We start from the raw sequence: 15289 nt of genomic DNA on the forward strand, positions 1-15289 counted from the left end.
TTTTATTGTCGTACTATAATCTCTCGAGGTTATGAGGAAGACACAAATGAATCAATATTATAGAAATTTTGAGGACATGAAAGTATGATTGAGAAATGCTTAAAAGAATTAAAGTCACTAACTATACCAATAATGTAAACTTTTTTTTTTAATGATTCAATCAAATTAAATGTGCTTAGTTAGAAGTAATCTTATGTTAGGTGACATCTTAAGAATTTTTCTTAAAATGCATGTTAACGAGGAAAAAACACCATGAAAAAACTCATGTTGGTTTGTGGACCAACTTTCACTCTTAAAAGCAATTAAGAATCACTCTTAAAAGCAATTAAGAAAAACAAAAATTACGTCACCAGGCCTCAAAGGATGCTAGAATTGTCAATTGCTGAATTCAAATCGCAAATCTAGTGTGTCACTGTCACACAATTATCATTTCTTAAAAACTTTCGTCTTGATGTATATCATAATCCAAAACCTTTACAATTTGTTTCTTTTTAGTTTTAAAATCTAAATGCAATACTTACTATTTTGGCAATTTTGTATATCACACGGTAACCATCTCGATTCTTTATTCTCCATTGAGTTTTCAAACGTTTAAAATATTGGCATTGTGTCGATTTGTTGTTATTGAAATATGTATCTGCTCTCAAAATAGTGTACACAATTATCTAAAATGTCATTTGTGCTAAATAGTTGATCCTGGTTTGAAGTATGAAAATTTGTTTTTTTTTTTTCTTCAAATACAATAGAGATGGAATGATTCGAACCACAAACTTTTCAACAACTAAGACATGATATGTGTCAATTGAACAATGTTGATATTGATTTGAAAAATGGAAGTTAGGTGAAACTTTTTATGAGTTTTAATTATCTCATACATTTAATGTGATCATTAACATTCTCTTACTATTACAATCATAAGATGAATGAATCCAACCTTCCAACACTAAGTTCACAAATTAATTTGGTGAAAATTTCATACATGGTTGTTGTCATTATTATTATAAGAAAAATGTAGGGGTGCACATAAGTCGGGTCAGATAAAATTTATGGACTACTCAAACTATCTGGATTGACAAAAAATAAATTCTATTAGTTCAATATGCAAGAGTCAACTCGTTGGTTTTTTTGTTTTATTTCTGTAACAAATTTTCATTCAAAGAGAGCAATTTATCATTCAAGGAGAACAAATTATCATTGAAGATGTAAGTTAACATATTTGTATATATATATTTACTTACAGAATTGGGTTGGGCCCAATCAACCCGACCCCTCGTTTGCACAACCTAACTATTTGACTCAATTTTTCTTTCTTCAATTTTCTAACCCAATTCTATGGAAGACAAAATTTAATCAAACTCAACCCTTATGATTTGGGTTGGTTAATTGGGTTATAGGTTTTTTTAACACTAGAAAAATGGTTAAAGTTTAAAATTAATTAATTCAGGAATAAATTTTGAAGTAAAAAAAGAAAAATGAAAAACAGAAAGGGACGCATCCGTTTATCTCCGTAGCCAAACATGAACTCCACGCGCCACACGTGCGCGCAAACTTGGTACAGTAATTAGTTGACACGTAATGGTGGGACCGCATAAATTTATCCAATCAATATGGCGCGTGATCTTCAAAACACTCCCTCTATATTTTTTTTATTATTATTTTTTAAAAACTCTCTTTTTACAATTCTCCCACTTCCTCCTCATTTTTCTTTTCTTTTCTTTTTTTCTTATTCTTTTCCTCTCGTAATGCCAGGCCAAACCCTAACCCTAATTCTAATACCATTTCTACCAAACCTCCAACTCCAACCCCCTAAATCCTGATTCTTCACCTTCAATTTCTATTTGGGATTTCTATCATTCTTATTGCTCTTCAATTCCCATGGATTCGCAACAGAACAATTTGTTTGAAACCGCATCTCAACCCGACACCGCTAACGATGCTTACACATTTCTTGAGTTCAACACACAGGGGGAAGACTTCGATTACCCTGAATTTCGCGACCCTATTAGGCCCCCTGTAGCCTGGCCCACTCCTTCTGATTCCTTAGCGGATCATACGGACCGTGGTGGCGGGTCCGATCACCAGTCTGATGCTTCTCCGGTTTCCGCTGCACCTGGAAGTGCCACCAAAGGACGGACTGGAGGAGGTTCGGGGAATACTGGCGGTAATAATCAAATGGTTGATGCATTGGCAGCCGGGATGAGTGGGTTGACGTTTAAGGATACTGGGGATGATGATAATTATGAGTTTGGAAAAGGGAATTTCACGGAGCATGCTTGTAGGTATTGTGGGGTGTCGAACCCGGCTTGTGTTGTGAGGTGTAATGTACCCTCATGTCGTAAGTGGTTCTGCAATTCGCGAGGGAACACCTCTGGGTCGCATATTGTGAATCATCTGGTACGCTACTGTGTCGTTATTTGTTTCGGCCTTTGTTCATCCCGTTTCATTTTGGATAATTTTAAACATTACACATTTTCCTTTTATTTCCCTTCGTGGAAATTTGATGAGGGCCAATTGCCCGGTGAATGTTGAAGAACATGTGAAAGTATTGTGCAATATCAGGATTTGTTTTACCTCATATGGAAGTTGCGGACGTTCTGTCCTGATTAGCCTAGGTGAAATTGATATGAGAAAGGGCGTTGTTATATTTCTTTGTTTTTTTTTTTGTTTTTTTTTTTTTTTTGTAGATTTTTCGGTTAAGCAGTGGGGAATGCTTTTTGTACCACGTTGCATATTTACGTTATTATGCTCTGCTGCAATATTTTCATTAAATTTGTTTGTTGCGCAATGTCAGTGTTAGTTTTCTGGTTTTTGAGGTTTTAATTGGACTTTATAATATGATTGAATAAGTCCTTATTCTTATACAGCACTAGTAGTTAAATATTGGAAAGAAGATGATTTTTTTTTCTCTGTGGATGTAGATTGTAGAAAATAGCATATTTTATTTTTTATGGGATCTTATCTTCCTAACTTTCGTATTAGGGAACTGTGATTCTTGTACGTAATGATATTGGTTCTTGCTAAAGAGATTTTTATCAGAGAACTTACATTAGTTTTTCTGTTTAATGATTTTAGGTCCGGGCAAAGCATAAGGAGGTTTGTCTTCACAAGGACAGTCCTCTGGGAGAAACAATTCTGGAGTGCTACAATTGTGGTTGCCGAAATGTATTCCTCCTTGGATTTATTTCTGCAAAGACAGAAAGTGTGGTTGTTCTACTCTGTAGGGAGCCTTGCTTAAGTGTAAATGCTCTCAAGGATATGAATTGGGACTTGAGTCAGTGGTGCCCTCTCATTGATGATAGGTGCTTCTTGCAGTGGCTGGTTAAGGTTTGTGTATAGGATCTATTACATCTATAGCTTTGATATGTGGTTATATATGATTTATTCTCACTATCCTACAAACGTTTTGCTTTGTAGATTCCTTCTGAGCAAGAGCAGTTGAGGGCACGGCAAATTAGTGCACAACAAATAAATAAAATTGAGGAACTTTGGAAAACAAACCCAGATGCATCCCTTGAAGATCTTGAAAAACCTGGTGTGGATGATGAACCACAGCCTGTAGCATTGAAATATGAAGATGCTTATCAGGTGGGCTTGTATCTAAACCGTCAGTTAGTTGCTATCATGGCGAAGTTTCACTTTACATTGATGCTGGTGTATTAACAAGGTGGCATTTTGTCTTTCCTGTTACAGTATCAAAACGTATTTGCACCTCTTATCAAGCTTGAAGCTGACTACGATAAAGTATTGTACCAAGACTCCTTATCTCATTTACCTTTCTGTCCTATTTTTTATGGAAAATATTTCAATTAGGTCTCGAACTATATCTAACCTCACGATTCCATAATTGTACCTTGCCTTGATTATTATTATTATTATTTTATTTAAATGAATGATGTAATATCATATTAACTTTTCCTTTGAAATATTTGTATAATACCCTGCTCCATTTTTATATTAGATGATGAAAAGTCTTATTAATTTTTTTTTTTTATAATAGATGATGAAAGAATCTCAGAGCAAAGATAATGTCACTGTACGTTGGGACATTGGCCTTAACAAGAAGAGGATAGCTTATTTTGTATTTCCAAAGGTACTTGGGTTATTTATTATTAGTTAAAACTTGAAAGAACACTTTAATCCGCTCCTTTTTTTCCTTGATTTTTAAATATGCATGATTTGTTGATATAGGAGGACAATGAATTGCGTCTTGTACCTGGAGATGAGTTGAGGTTACGTTATTCTGGTGATGCAGCTCATCCAGCTTGGCATTCTGTTGGTCATGTGGTAGGTGCCTTTTTTTTTTGGGATGAGGAACCTAACTTTCCTGGAGAAATATGTAATAACTAACAGTGGCATGCTAGAAAGTAGCCCAACAAAAAGAATCCCTTAAATAGTTGTGGGTTAAAATCTTTTGAGGGCTGCCTACTTGAGTGCTGCTTATTTTCTATTGGACAATTCTTATTTTTCAAAATACTAGTGGGTAAAATGCTGGTGGTCCTTTGTGTTGCAAAATAATCAGGAAGAAAAGAAACTGGATATAAGTAGTTTGCTCTGTTAAATTCACAGCTGGAGTGCTTGATATTTTTGCAGTCGAAGTATTTTGGTTCTTCCTACGTAGTTTTTCTGCTTATTTTTCTTGACATTTCTGAGATTTTAGTGATTATTGAACAATGAGAAACCGAATTGTCTCAAAAACTGAGAATGATTGTATCATATTGACATAATCTTGTTTTGCCATGTTAGATCAAGCTAACTGCACAGGAAGAGGTTGCACTTGAGCTTCGTGCAAGCCAGGTAGCACCCGATTTTGGTGGTTATTTATTATTAATTTTTGTTGGGTTAAGTCATTTGCTAAGGATTGTTTTGTTTTTCGGTGTATAGGGAGTCCCAGTTGATGTAGTCCATGGTTTTAGTGTTGATTTTGTGTGGAAGAGTACAAGCTTCGACCGAATGCAGGGAGCTATGAAGACATTTGCTGTTGATGAGACCAGTGTTAGTGGGTAAGAACTGTCTGCACTGTTTGGGGACGAGGAAATTAGTTTTTATAGCTCTATTAGGTTCAACGAGCTGAGCCTTTTTTAGGGTCCAGCGATAACACTTCCCCATTTTAGTAAATTTCCTACGGAGATTCTATCTAAAAGAAATGCTGCTTGATATATGTATTTCAACAAGCTATGACAATGCACTTTTTGATGTTTTATGTGCAGTTATATCTACCATCACTTATTAGGACATGAAGTGGAGGTCCAGATGGTCCGCAATACACTTCCTCGTCGTTTTGGTGCTCCTGGTCTCCCAGAGCTCAATGCATCTCAAGTATGCTCTTAGAAATAAAATACCTCAAGTTTGTTTGGATTTGGATTTCCTATGCTATATTGAATTGCGAACTATATGTTTACCAATCACGGAATAAAATTATCTGATTCTTCTTTTAATGCAATTGAGAGTCTGGAGCATTTTATTTTGGGGGGAGTTCTTCTTGTAGTATGGAATGGTTTGTAATTGGTGCTGGTTATCTCTTCTCTTCTTCAATTAATATGTTTGTATTCTTTTTGTGATGCCCATGTACTTATTTGTTTGTAGAAAGGCACGGTTGCTGTTGCTTTGTGTACACTGAATATGATAAGTGGGGGCTTTCTTTTCCTTTCTTATAAGCAGTGCCAATATGATCTCTTAAAATCCATTATTCTTTTAGATCATTTCGTAGTTAGAGTGACTATTATTTTTTTCCGTTTACGGGAGTTGGGAATTATTCCAGGTTTCCAATCATGTTAGTTATATAGAGGGAACTCTTACAGCTACAGTTTTTGCATGTCTTCTTATGATGCTATTTGTTGTTTTTTTAATCCTTTAGACAAACTTGGAACGAAAAGTTGGTAGGATTTGTGTTGTTCCCCCCCTCCATCTTACATCTACAATTTTGGCCACAAATTTTTTATTGGCATTTCTTAAAATTTATTGTAGGTATTTGCTGTCAAAAGTGTTCTTCAGAAGCCAATAAGCTTGATTCAGGGACCTCCGGGCACTGGAAAAACTGTAACTTCTGCTGCCATTGTGTATCATATGGCCAAACAAGGCCAAGGGCAGGTTTCACTTCAAATACATTTTTCTAGTTCGCTTGTTAATTTTCATATTCAGCTTTCAGATTGTGAATGTAAGATGTTCATCCACTCCGCAGGTACTGGTCTGTGCCCCTAGTAATGTGGCTGTGGATCAGCTGGCAGAGAAGATAAGTGCAACTGGATTGAAGGTAAGGAATTAGTATTTACTAGTTCCTCCTTGGTTTCCACATTGCCTCTTATGTTTGTCAGATGTATCATGTAACAGTTAGTTTCTTAAGTTTATCGTTTGGTATGTCTAGTATGACTTTTTGTTGCAACTGTCTATTTGAGGCTATTGGAAGTATCATTCACAATTTCATAACTGCTTTCTGAATCAAGGTTGTTAGGCTATGTGCAAAATCAAGGGAAGCTGTAAGTTCTCCTGTGGAACACTTAACCCTTCATTATCAGGTATTTGATCATTGTAACTTGGGTCCTCATCTGCACTGAGTCTGTGACTGTGCTCATTTTCATGTTTTATTGTCAAGTCTGATGGATTGATCTATTAATAGGTTCGACATCTTGACACATCGGAAAGAAGTGAACTTCATAAGCTGCAACAATTGAAAGATGAGCAAGGTCTGATTTGCTTTTTCTAACTAATATTCTTATTAGGACATTCTTCATTTTCTGATTTCTCTGAAATAGTCTATAAGTAGAAATATTGTCTGTGTAAGAAAATGATTGGAGTATGTGGATTAGTCTTGGAGCCCAATGAAATATCAAATAGTTGCATGTCTTTTTAGGCTTCAGTACCTCTCACCTGCTTTTCCATTTCACGAAACAGGTGCATAGTTGTGAATTCCTTTTTGACAAGTTGATATTCTTGGGACTGGACTCAAGTGTTCTTTTTCATTGTGCTCTACCTAAGTTGACAGTGAACAAAGGGATTCCGGAAATTTGGGATTTTATTAGATTTAGTTCTTTTAAGGGTGTCTGTTAATAGGGTGTTTTATTCTTATCTGCTTAATATTCTTGTGGATTGTGACCCATTTTTGTAATTGGGTGAGGACTGGTTGTTTTTTGGGCTTCTTTTATGGTATGCCTTTGTATGTCCTTTCATCTTTTCATTGAAAAGGTTGGTTTCTTATATAAAGCAATGGGATTTTGAAAATTACTTGTCGGTGAGAGATTGAAAAGAGGCTTCGAAAGAAGTTGTACATTGAATGTTAGCGCTTCCTGTCTACTTATCGCAATGAATATTATTGTTCCTTGGTGTATTTCTTGGTGAGCAGCTGTATTGGTTGGTGTGTTGACATTATTTCTCTTGTTTCATTTAAGATTCAGATGCTAGTTTGCTGTTTAATAATGCATACTCATTGTTTAACCAAACAGGGGAGTTGTCCAGCAGTGATGAGAAAAAATATAAGGCCCTTAAGAGAGCAACAGAGAGGGAAATTTCACAGAGTGCAGATGTTATTTGCTGCACATGTGTTGGTGCCGGAGACCCACGCTTGTCAAATTTTAGATTTCGTCAGGTTAGAGCAATATTGGCTGTTGTCATACTGATATGAAATAGCAAATAACTTATAAACTTAAAGATTCTATCTTGGTTTAGGTTCTTATTGATGAGTCTACTCAGGCCACGGAACCTGAATGTCTCATTCCTCTTGTTCTTGGAGCAAAGCAGGCACGTGGAGTTTTCAATTCGCATTGTCGTCTATTTAAATTGTGCTTCTTTTCTCATACTGATTTTTTTCTTGTTTTAGGCTGTTCTTGTTGGTGACCATTGCCAACTGGGACCTGTCATTATGTGTAAAAAAGCGGCACGTGCAGGGCTGGCTCAATCCCTCTTTGAGCGTCTTGTTCTTCTTGGTGTGAAGCCAATTAGATTGCAGGTATTACAAATGGTTTTTACTTGCATATGATTCAAGGGATGTATGAGAATAGTTTCACCACGTAAATTTATCCTACTTTGACATTTGTAATTTAAGCCTTAGAATCCAACAATCATTACATTTTTTATATCTTGTTTTATTTATGCTATCAAAATAGTAATGAACATCCAATTGTCTTAGAATATGCTGATGTTATGTTTTTTCTCTTTTATTGTAGGTTCAATATCGTATGCACCCATCGCTTTCTGAATTTCCTTCTAACAGCTTCTATGAGGGCACACTACAAAATGGAGTTACCATCAACGAAAGGCAATCAACAGGCATTGACTTCCCATGGCCTGTTCCCAACCGTCCAATGTTCTTCTATGTTCAGGTATTTGTCTTTGGTTTTGTTAATAAGAGAGCAAAGGGACTGTCAAACTGTGGGGGGTGGGTCATAGTCTAGGAGCTACAAAACAATGTACAATCATAAACAATAGGAAAAATGAGTAATTAAAAGATCACAATTGATACTTTTGAAAGGAGGCCATGGCCCCATGGTCTGAGTTTGGAGATGTACACATCCTTCTAAAACCTGAGTTGTATGTATGTTCTAACTTGAATTGTCCAGAGTTTGTAAACTTTTAAATGCATATTCTGTTGTTTAAGAAAAGCAAAAAAGAAAAAAAACAGGTGAAAGAATTCTTCAGTTTTTACATAGCATATGATCAGCTAACTTGCCTTTTGTCTGGTGTTTCTAAGTTGTATTTGTCTTTAGTTGTGTTTGCATTCATGTTCTGAACTTTCACATCAAATATTTATAGATGGGACAAGAGGAGATAAGTGCCAGTGGAACTTCCTACCTAAATAGGACTGAGGCAGCAAATGTAGAAAAAATTGTGACCACTTTTTTAAGGAGTGGCGTAGTCCCTAGTCAGGTATATTGGTTGTAGTCTTCCGGCAATAGGAATGATACTTTCCCTCAATTTTTTTATGTCATTAACCTGATTGCTACAGATTGGAGTTATCACACCGTATGAGGGGCAAAGAGCTTACATCGTTAACTATATGTCAAGAAATGGTGCTCTCAGACAGCAACTTTACAAAGAAATTGAGGTAATTTTGCTCATAAAGTGTTCATCAATATCCTTGTTTTGTTTGTTGTTACTAGCTGCAATTCAGCTCTGTTTTGGTAATAGGTTGCAAGCGTGGATTCATTTCAAGGAAGGGAAAAAGATTATATCATATTGTCATGTGTGAGGAGCAATGAACATCAGGTTGGTTACATTTTCTGGTGTAGTTGCTTTGTTTTTTTTAACTGAAATCATATATGCAACTTCATCCTGTTCTTCCCCTTGGTTCTCTCTCCCTGTAGGGAGGATAACGTATGAAGTATGGTACAATTGTTCCCTCCATCTGTGCTTGAAATTGTTTCTTTTGAGGGTTCTCATGTAAATATATTTTTTTATATAAGGTTTGTTTATATGCTTATTGGAAAAAGGTTGTTAAGTTTGTACCTTTTCTTGTTAGTCTTTTTTATCATCTGTCTCCAATTCACTTGAAAACTTTAAAAATGCACACTTGTTGATGCTGTACATATATCCTAGAAAGCAACGGCCCAGACTTTAAGGTGTTTGACATTTTACTTGCCTTGTGCAATATTTATTGTGTTATTCTTTTCATTTCTTTTTCAAATAAAGTTATAATTTCGGAGTAACTGAAAAGGCCTATTCCTTTTAGGGCATTGGATTTCTTAATGATCCTCGCAGGCTCAATGTGGCTTTAACACGAGCTCGATATGGTATCGTCATTCTAGGAAACCCAAAGGTTTTGAGCAAACAACCACTGTGGAATAGCTTATTGACGCATTACAAGGTATTTTATATGAATTAATGATTTATTGTAAACCACTGCAGTTGAGATCCCTGATTTATTATGATATGCTTTCATCTTTTGTTTCTATCCGAAGCACTTGCTGTATTTCTGGCTTACTATACTACTATCAATGTCTGGTAGGAACACGAGTGCTTGGTTGAGGGCCCTCTGAATAACTTGAAACAAAGCATGATTCAGTTTCAGAAGCCTAAAAAGGTAGACCACTGGATGGAAGACATTTGGGGGGGAGGGAGGACTTTTTAATTGTCTTGTTTTTTATTGGTTACTTTTATGGTTCAGATATACAATGATCGACGTCTTTTCTTTGCTGGTGGGCCTGGAGTCGTGCCAAATGATAATTTTGGACCTGTTGCTCCATCCGGCCCTAATGCTGATAGAAGAAGTAGCCGTGGTAGAGGTATGTTTTTCATCCCTGACATCTAACCAATTTCATGAGTTCCAAGCTCCCAACTTTGTTTTGCAGAAAATGTTCTTAAGGGCACATGTGGAATTTATTTTATTTGACCACTGAAATCACTTAATTCAGGTTCGTACTTTCCTCCTCACCTGCCGAATGGTGCCCAAAAGCCTGGTGTGCACGCATCTGGTTATCCCATGCCTCGAGTTCCCCTCCCCTCATTTCACGGCGGTCCCCCACAGCCATACGCAATTCCAACTCGTGGAGCTGTACATGGACCAGTTGGTGCTGTTCCTCATGTTCCTCAACCAGGAAGTAGGGGTTTCGGGGCAGGGCGGGGAAATGCAGGTGCTCCTATTGGGAGTCAGCTTCCAAATCAGCAAGGCTCTCAACAAAATATTGGAAATCTCGGTTCCACTTTTAACTTTCCTGGTTTGGAGAGTCCCAATAGCCAACCATCAGTGGGTGGTCCATTGTCCCAACTCGGGTTTGTTAACAACGTGTGTATCTTTTCTCCCTCTCTGACTATCCACCTTGACGGTTACCTTATGTACTAAAACACTAAAGTATCTTTTTTTATTCAACCAATAGATGCCTGTTCAGCCACCTACTCAAACATTTCGCGATGGGTACTCCATGGGAGGAATTTCCCAGGTACTTATGGGTGTATGATATGTTTAGCTTTGCTATATTTATCCACGATCTACTTTTCTTAAGTAATGTTGATGATTGCAATCAGGACTTCCTGGGCGATGACTTTAAAAGCCAGGGATCACATGTTCCTTATAATGTCACTGATTTCTCCACTCAGGTACCCCAAGAGCCTAATTCTTATTTTAGACCATGCCCGCTTGTCAAATATTTCTTATTTGTTTCCTTGCAGTAGTGGGCAAGTTTAATACTTAATATATAAGTTGGATTCCTTTTGTTTCTGTTTGTGGCTGATGGTGGATGTATCCAATCAACTATTAACGTTCTCTTTTGGTTTATCCGTAGGCATCTCAAACTGGATATCCCATTGATTATGTTGGTCAAGGAGGGCAGGGTGGCTTTCCAGGGAGCTTCCTGAACCAGAATTCTCAATCTGGATATTCCCGTTTTGGAACAGGAAATGATTTCATGTCACAGGTTTTCTACTATTTTTCTTTTTCCTTTCTTCTTGGCTTTATTTCAGAAGGTTTCCATTGACATTTAATCCCCATCTATCACACAGGATTACATGAACCATGGTTCACAGGGTTTATTTACTCAAGTTGGTTTCAGCGATCCCTCACTGGATGAAGCATCCCAAAGTCACTACAATGTGACCAATGCAAACCCACTACAGTCTCAGGTTTCTCTTAATGCTCTGCAGATTTCGAATGTCAAATTTTTCTGAATGTTAGGGTGTGGGAACACTTGGCTTGTTATAGCTTTATCATTTTTCTTTCGGGTGGGGGGGGATTCGTGCATCATTTTAATTCTTTGGTTGCCTTTTTCTTTTGTTGCTGAAGAAATGATAATTTTACAGCAGGGCATGATGAATTCTCTCTACTCCCAGCCCTTTGCACATTACAATACACAGCCTTCAACCCTGCAGGCCCCACCACAGCAGCAGCCTCAGCAGGGACAGAGCTCCCAAAATCAGAAAATTCACTTTAGTGGTTGAGAGAGTGTGTAGGATTCACAGCGGTGATGGGTAGTCTTTGCATCCGGCAACTTGGTGTGTGCTATCTGTATGCAACTGTCTACCTCTTGGTTGAAGAAAAAACCTTGCCATTTTTTGGTCAATATGATTATTCTATCCACAACAATTGTTGGTAACATGTGATTTGGCAATCCATTAATAACTCAAAGAGTGGACAAAAGACGAAGGCACGTCTTTCAGCAAAACAAGGGCTGCACATCCAGGGCTGAGAAAGAAAAGAAAACCCATAAATTCCTACTTGAGGTTTGTGTTAATGAATAAAACTACGAAATGTTATTTTGTGCAACGGAGCACTCCATGGCATGGTTTCGGCGGAAGGGTTCCATAATACGTAGGATCAGCTACATTTTGTGTGATATAACTCTGGGGCAACTGATTCCATTTTTTTTAAAAAAAAATACCGAAGCAGACAGCAATCAAATGGACATTTTTGTACAGCAGAAGCTGGTGAAAGTTGCCTTATCATCATCATCCTTTCACCTCCCCGTGACATGTACCTTTGTACTCTGCTTTATCATTTCATCAAGTAGAGGATGGCCATTGACACTATAGGAACAATTATTATATATATTTTTTCTTTTGCTTAGTGATTGCTGCTACCACCCCCACACAGGAATGAATGTATTTTGAATATGGTATATATATTTCATCTTTGGGCTTGTTAGAGTGAATTATACGTCACATACTCAGCTAGACCTTGATGTCTCCATCTTTAATGCCATTTTGTTTCAACTCATCTTGGAAATGAAATATTGAGAAGGCTATTGAACAGTTCTATCTTTTAGCTTGCATGCCCCAATTGCCATTTTTTTTATGTTTATTGCGATGTTTCTGAGCTTTGAAAATTGAATTTCTATTCATTATGAAACTATCTCGATCTTCTGAGATGAAAAATAGAAAAGGGGTATAAATTGGTATGTGGGTTGAGTCCTCACAAGGTTCATTGTGTTGAACTGGTTACTCGCTTTGTTCTACACTTAATGGTCGATGGTCAGAACTCGGATTGGATTGATACAGTTAAAGGTTTCTTTCTTCTTGTCTGAGATGGAATATAGAAAACGAGTCCAAAATCTTATGGTTGTCTTCCTCATGAGATTCATCATGTTGAACTGGGGACTCTGTGATCTTGAATCCTTGATTTATCAACTCTGTAATGCATTCAATAGTCCATGGTCGGATCTCCGATGCTGCCCATATTTTGGTATCTGTCCCAGAGATGATCTTTAGTACTTGTGCTAGATGGGGCATTTCCTCCGAGTTGTAGAACAAATCTGACATCAAAATCAGGTCAAACTCCCCCAACTCATTTGCTTGACTTGGCAAGTCGTTTGAGCCCCACACGAGTTCCCTTACTTCCACTCGATCGCCAACTCCATTAGCATCTACATTCTCCAACAACCCAGGAAGCAATGGCTCTACATCGGTAAGTAGAACACGATTAGCACCAAGTAAAGCTGCTGTCAAACCAGGAAGTCCAGTCCCAGCGCCAAGCTCGATTACGTTCTTCTGCCGGAAGTCGAAGTCGAATAGGTTGCACTGAGTTGCCATCCACTTGGCTAGGACGAAGGCCGAGTTCCAGACCCAGGAACCGGTGAGCACTCTTCCAGTTGTGGAATCATAGAGGTCGTCAAGCTCATGGATTACAATGTTTCGATCACTGATTTGGAACTCTTTAACAACCATAGTATTCCCTTTCTTCGCTTCTTCCTTTGTTTCCCCAATTTTCTTTGAGCCTTACTGTTTTTATATGACAAACCACCGTTTAATCTTCCATACAAAAGAAAGTCCTTTTTTGGTCTTATTTTTGAAGAATCAAATACCATTCTCTCTTTTTCGAGAGTGTTTTGTAGGAATAAGATACCTCAAAGTTGAAGGAAGAATAAAACGACAAGAGGATTGAATCTGCCTCTTCCATTTTAGATATGGCAAATTTGTTTCCTTTATTCCTTTGGTGACTGTGCACCCATTGTCCTTTTCCCATTTCTGATTTATTATAATAATACAAATTAGGGTAATTATATTAAGTACCACTTTTAAAGAATATTAACCGAGAGTAAAACATCATTTGTAAATAATTGCAAATATAACAAAATATATGGTGTTGTACTCAATCGCTGCTATTAGACTTTTTTCAATGATGTGATATCAACTATTATTTTGAGAATCAAATCTAAATGGTCATATTTGTAGTTCCTTGTTATATTTTCAATCGTTTCAATTTGTGATATCACAAGAGTTATTTAGAATTGGTGGGGAATATGCTTGGAGAGGTGGACGGTTCAAGGGAGAAGCTTCCGTAGTTATTTCACTTTATGCAATAGCATCATATTTTACTTTGGGAATTTCTTTTATATTTTACTTCGGAAACTCTTCTGTTTTCAACATTTCAAGATTCTCTTAGATATAAAAAATTGTCCGCATTTTGGTTATAGATAAAAAATTTGATACCTTAGAACATCTTCTGTCATGGTTCTTTACTTTTACGAAGGTGAGGATAACTATTCTTCTATTTAGCATCTCATGATGCTCTTCTAAATACATTACTAATATATATACATATACATATAATGTCTATATATATATATATATATTAGACATACTAAAGGGTGGAAAAAACACAATGTACCCTTCTTTAATCTTCATGGAATATAGTCTCTCCCTTTCTTCTTTAGGTCTTGAAATATAGAAGTAACAAAGTATTTCTGCCGTTTAGATGTAAAAAATGTGTTGCTGAGTATCTAATAACTAACAAATAGATGAATTGCTTTAAAGTTCGATACTAATTTACTATTTTTCCCCATATAAGGTGCTTAAGAGAGAACCGATCATTTATAAAAGAAAAATGTTCGTTGTTGAAACTACATGAAAATAGAAGTATATCACCGTGAACCTCAGTGAGGAAGCAGAAACACCCACCGCAGATATGGCCAAAGAGAGGCCTATTGAGTGGTGATCCCAACAAGTCTGTGTAATACACTAATAGTTTAGTCCTTAACTAACCTTGAAGTAGTTTGCTTGTTTGAGCAATGTTAATATAGCTGTATTTGATAATGACAACATTGTTTGAGATAAATAGTTAGTTGTACGTGCTTACCCAAATTTGTTCCAACACTTTGAGCCATGACTAATTGTCAACTAAGTTTCACATATACCTACATCACTTTCGTTTTAATTATGCCTGCATTTCTCCTAGTGGAAACATAATAAAAAAAAAAACGTCACATGAAAAATAAGCCTAACATTTCACATTGGGTCCTTTTCTCGTAAGCTATACCATTAGTATTTTTTTCAACATTTTGGGACGAAAATAAAAACAGACTCTCAGACATTTTTTTTTCGACTTTTATAGACAAAAAACTTTAATGTCACTCAAAATGAGACCACCCAATAG

At 36.7% G+C, this 15289-nt stretch overlaps 2 protein-coding genes across 3 annotated transcripts; one reads left to right on the forward strand and one right to left on the reverse strand.

The window, feature by feature from the left end:
- Nucleotides 1-1693: 1693 nt before the first annotated feature.
- On the forward strand, nucleotides 1694-12675 carry LOC101214107 (regulator of nonsense transcripts 1 homolog). 2 transcript variants are annotated; one of them, XM_011652064.2, is made up of 29 exons: nucleotides 1694-2394; nucleotides 3073-3324; nucleotides 3415-3585; nucleotides 3691-3741; nucleotides 3998-4090; nucleotides 4189-4284; nucleotides 4744-4794; nucleotides 4882-5000; nucleotides 5208-5316; nucleotides 5965-6087; nucleotides 6179-6250; nucleotides 6441-6512; nucleotides 6614-6680; nucleotides 7437-7579; nucleotides 7660-7731; nucleotides 7811-7939; nucleotides 8157-8312; nucleotides 8743-8856; nucleotides 8936-9034; nucleotides 9118-9195; nucleotides 9659-9793; nucleotides 9935-10009; nucleotides 10094-10211; nucleotides 10341-10711; nucleotides 10803-10865; nucleotides 10951-11022; nucleotides 11208-11339; nucleotides 11425-11544; nucleotides 11725-12675. In XM_011652064.2, exons 1-29 carry the CDS (start codon nucleotides 1876-1878, stop codon nucleotides 11857-11859), a joined length of 3807 nt encoding a protein of 1268 aa, XP_011650366.1. In that variant the 5' UTR covers nucleotides 1694-1875; the 3' UTR covers nucleotides 11860-12675. The 2 variants fall into 2 exon arrangements, with proteins under 2 accessions (XP_011650366.1, XP_011650365.1); XM_011652063.2 differs by having other exon boundaries at nucleotides 1695-2394; nucleotides 11722-12675.
- Nucleotides 12676-12730: 55 nt separating this feature from the next.
- On the reverse strand, nucleotides 12731-13606 carry LOC101216031 (protein N-lysine methyltransferase METTL21A). Its single transcript, XM_004150128.3, has one exon. It carries the CDS (start codon nucleotides 13579-13581, stop codon nucleotides 12916-12918), a length of 666 nt encoding a protein of 221 aa, XP_004150176.1. The 5' UTR covers nucleotides 13582-13606; the 3' UTR covers nucleotides 12731-12915.
- Nucleotides 13607-15289: the final 1683 nt, after the last annotated feature.

This window comes from Cucumis sativus, chromosome 3 (assembly GCF_000004075.3).
Source record: "Cucumis sativus cultivar 9930 chromosome 3, Cucumber_9930_V3, whole genome shotgun sequence".
Classification (NCBI taxonomy): Eukaryota; Viridiplantae; Streptophyta; class Magnoliopsida; order Cucurbitales; family Cucurbitaceae; genus Cucumis; species Cucumis sativus.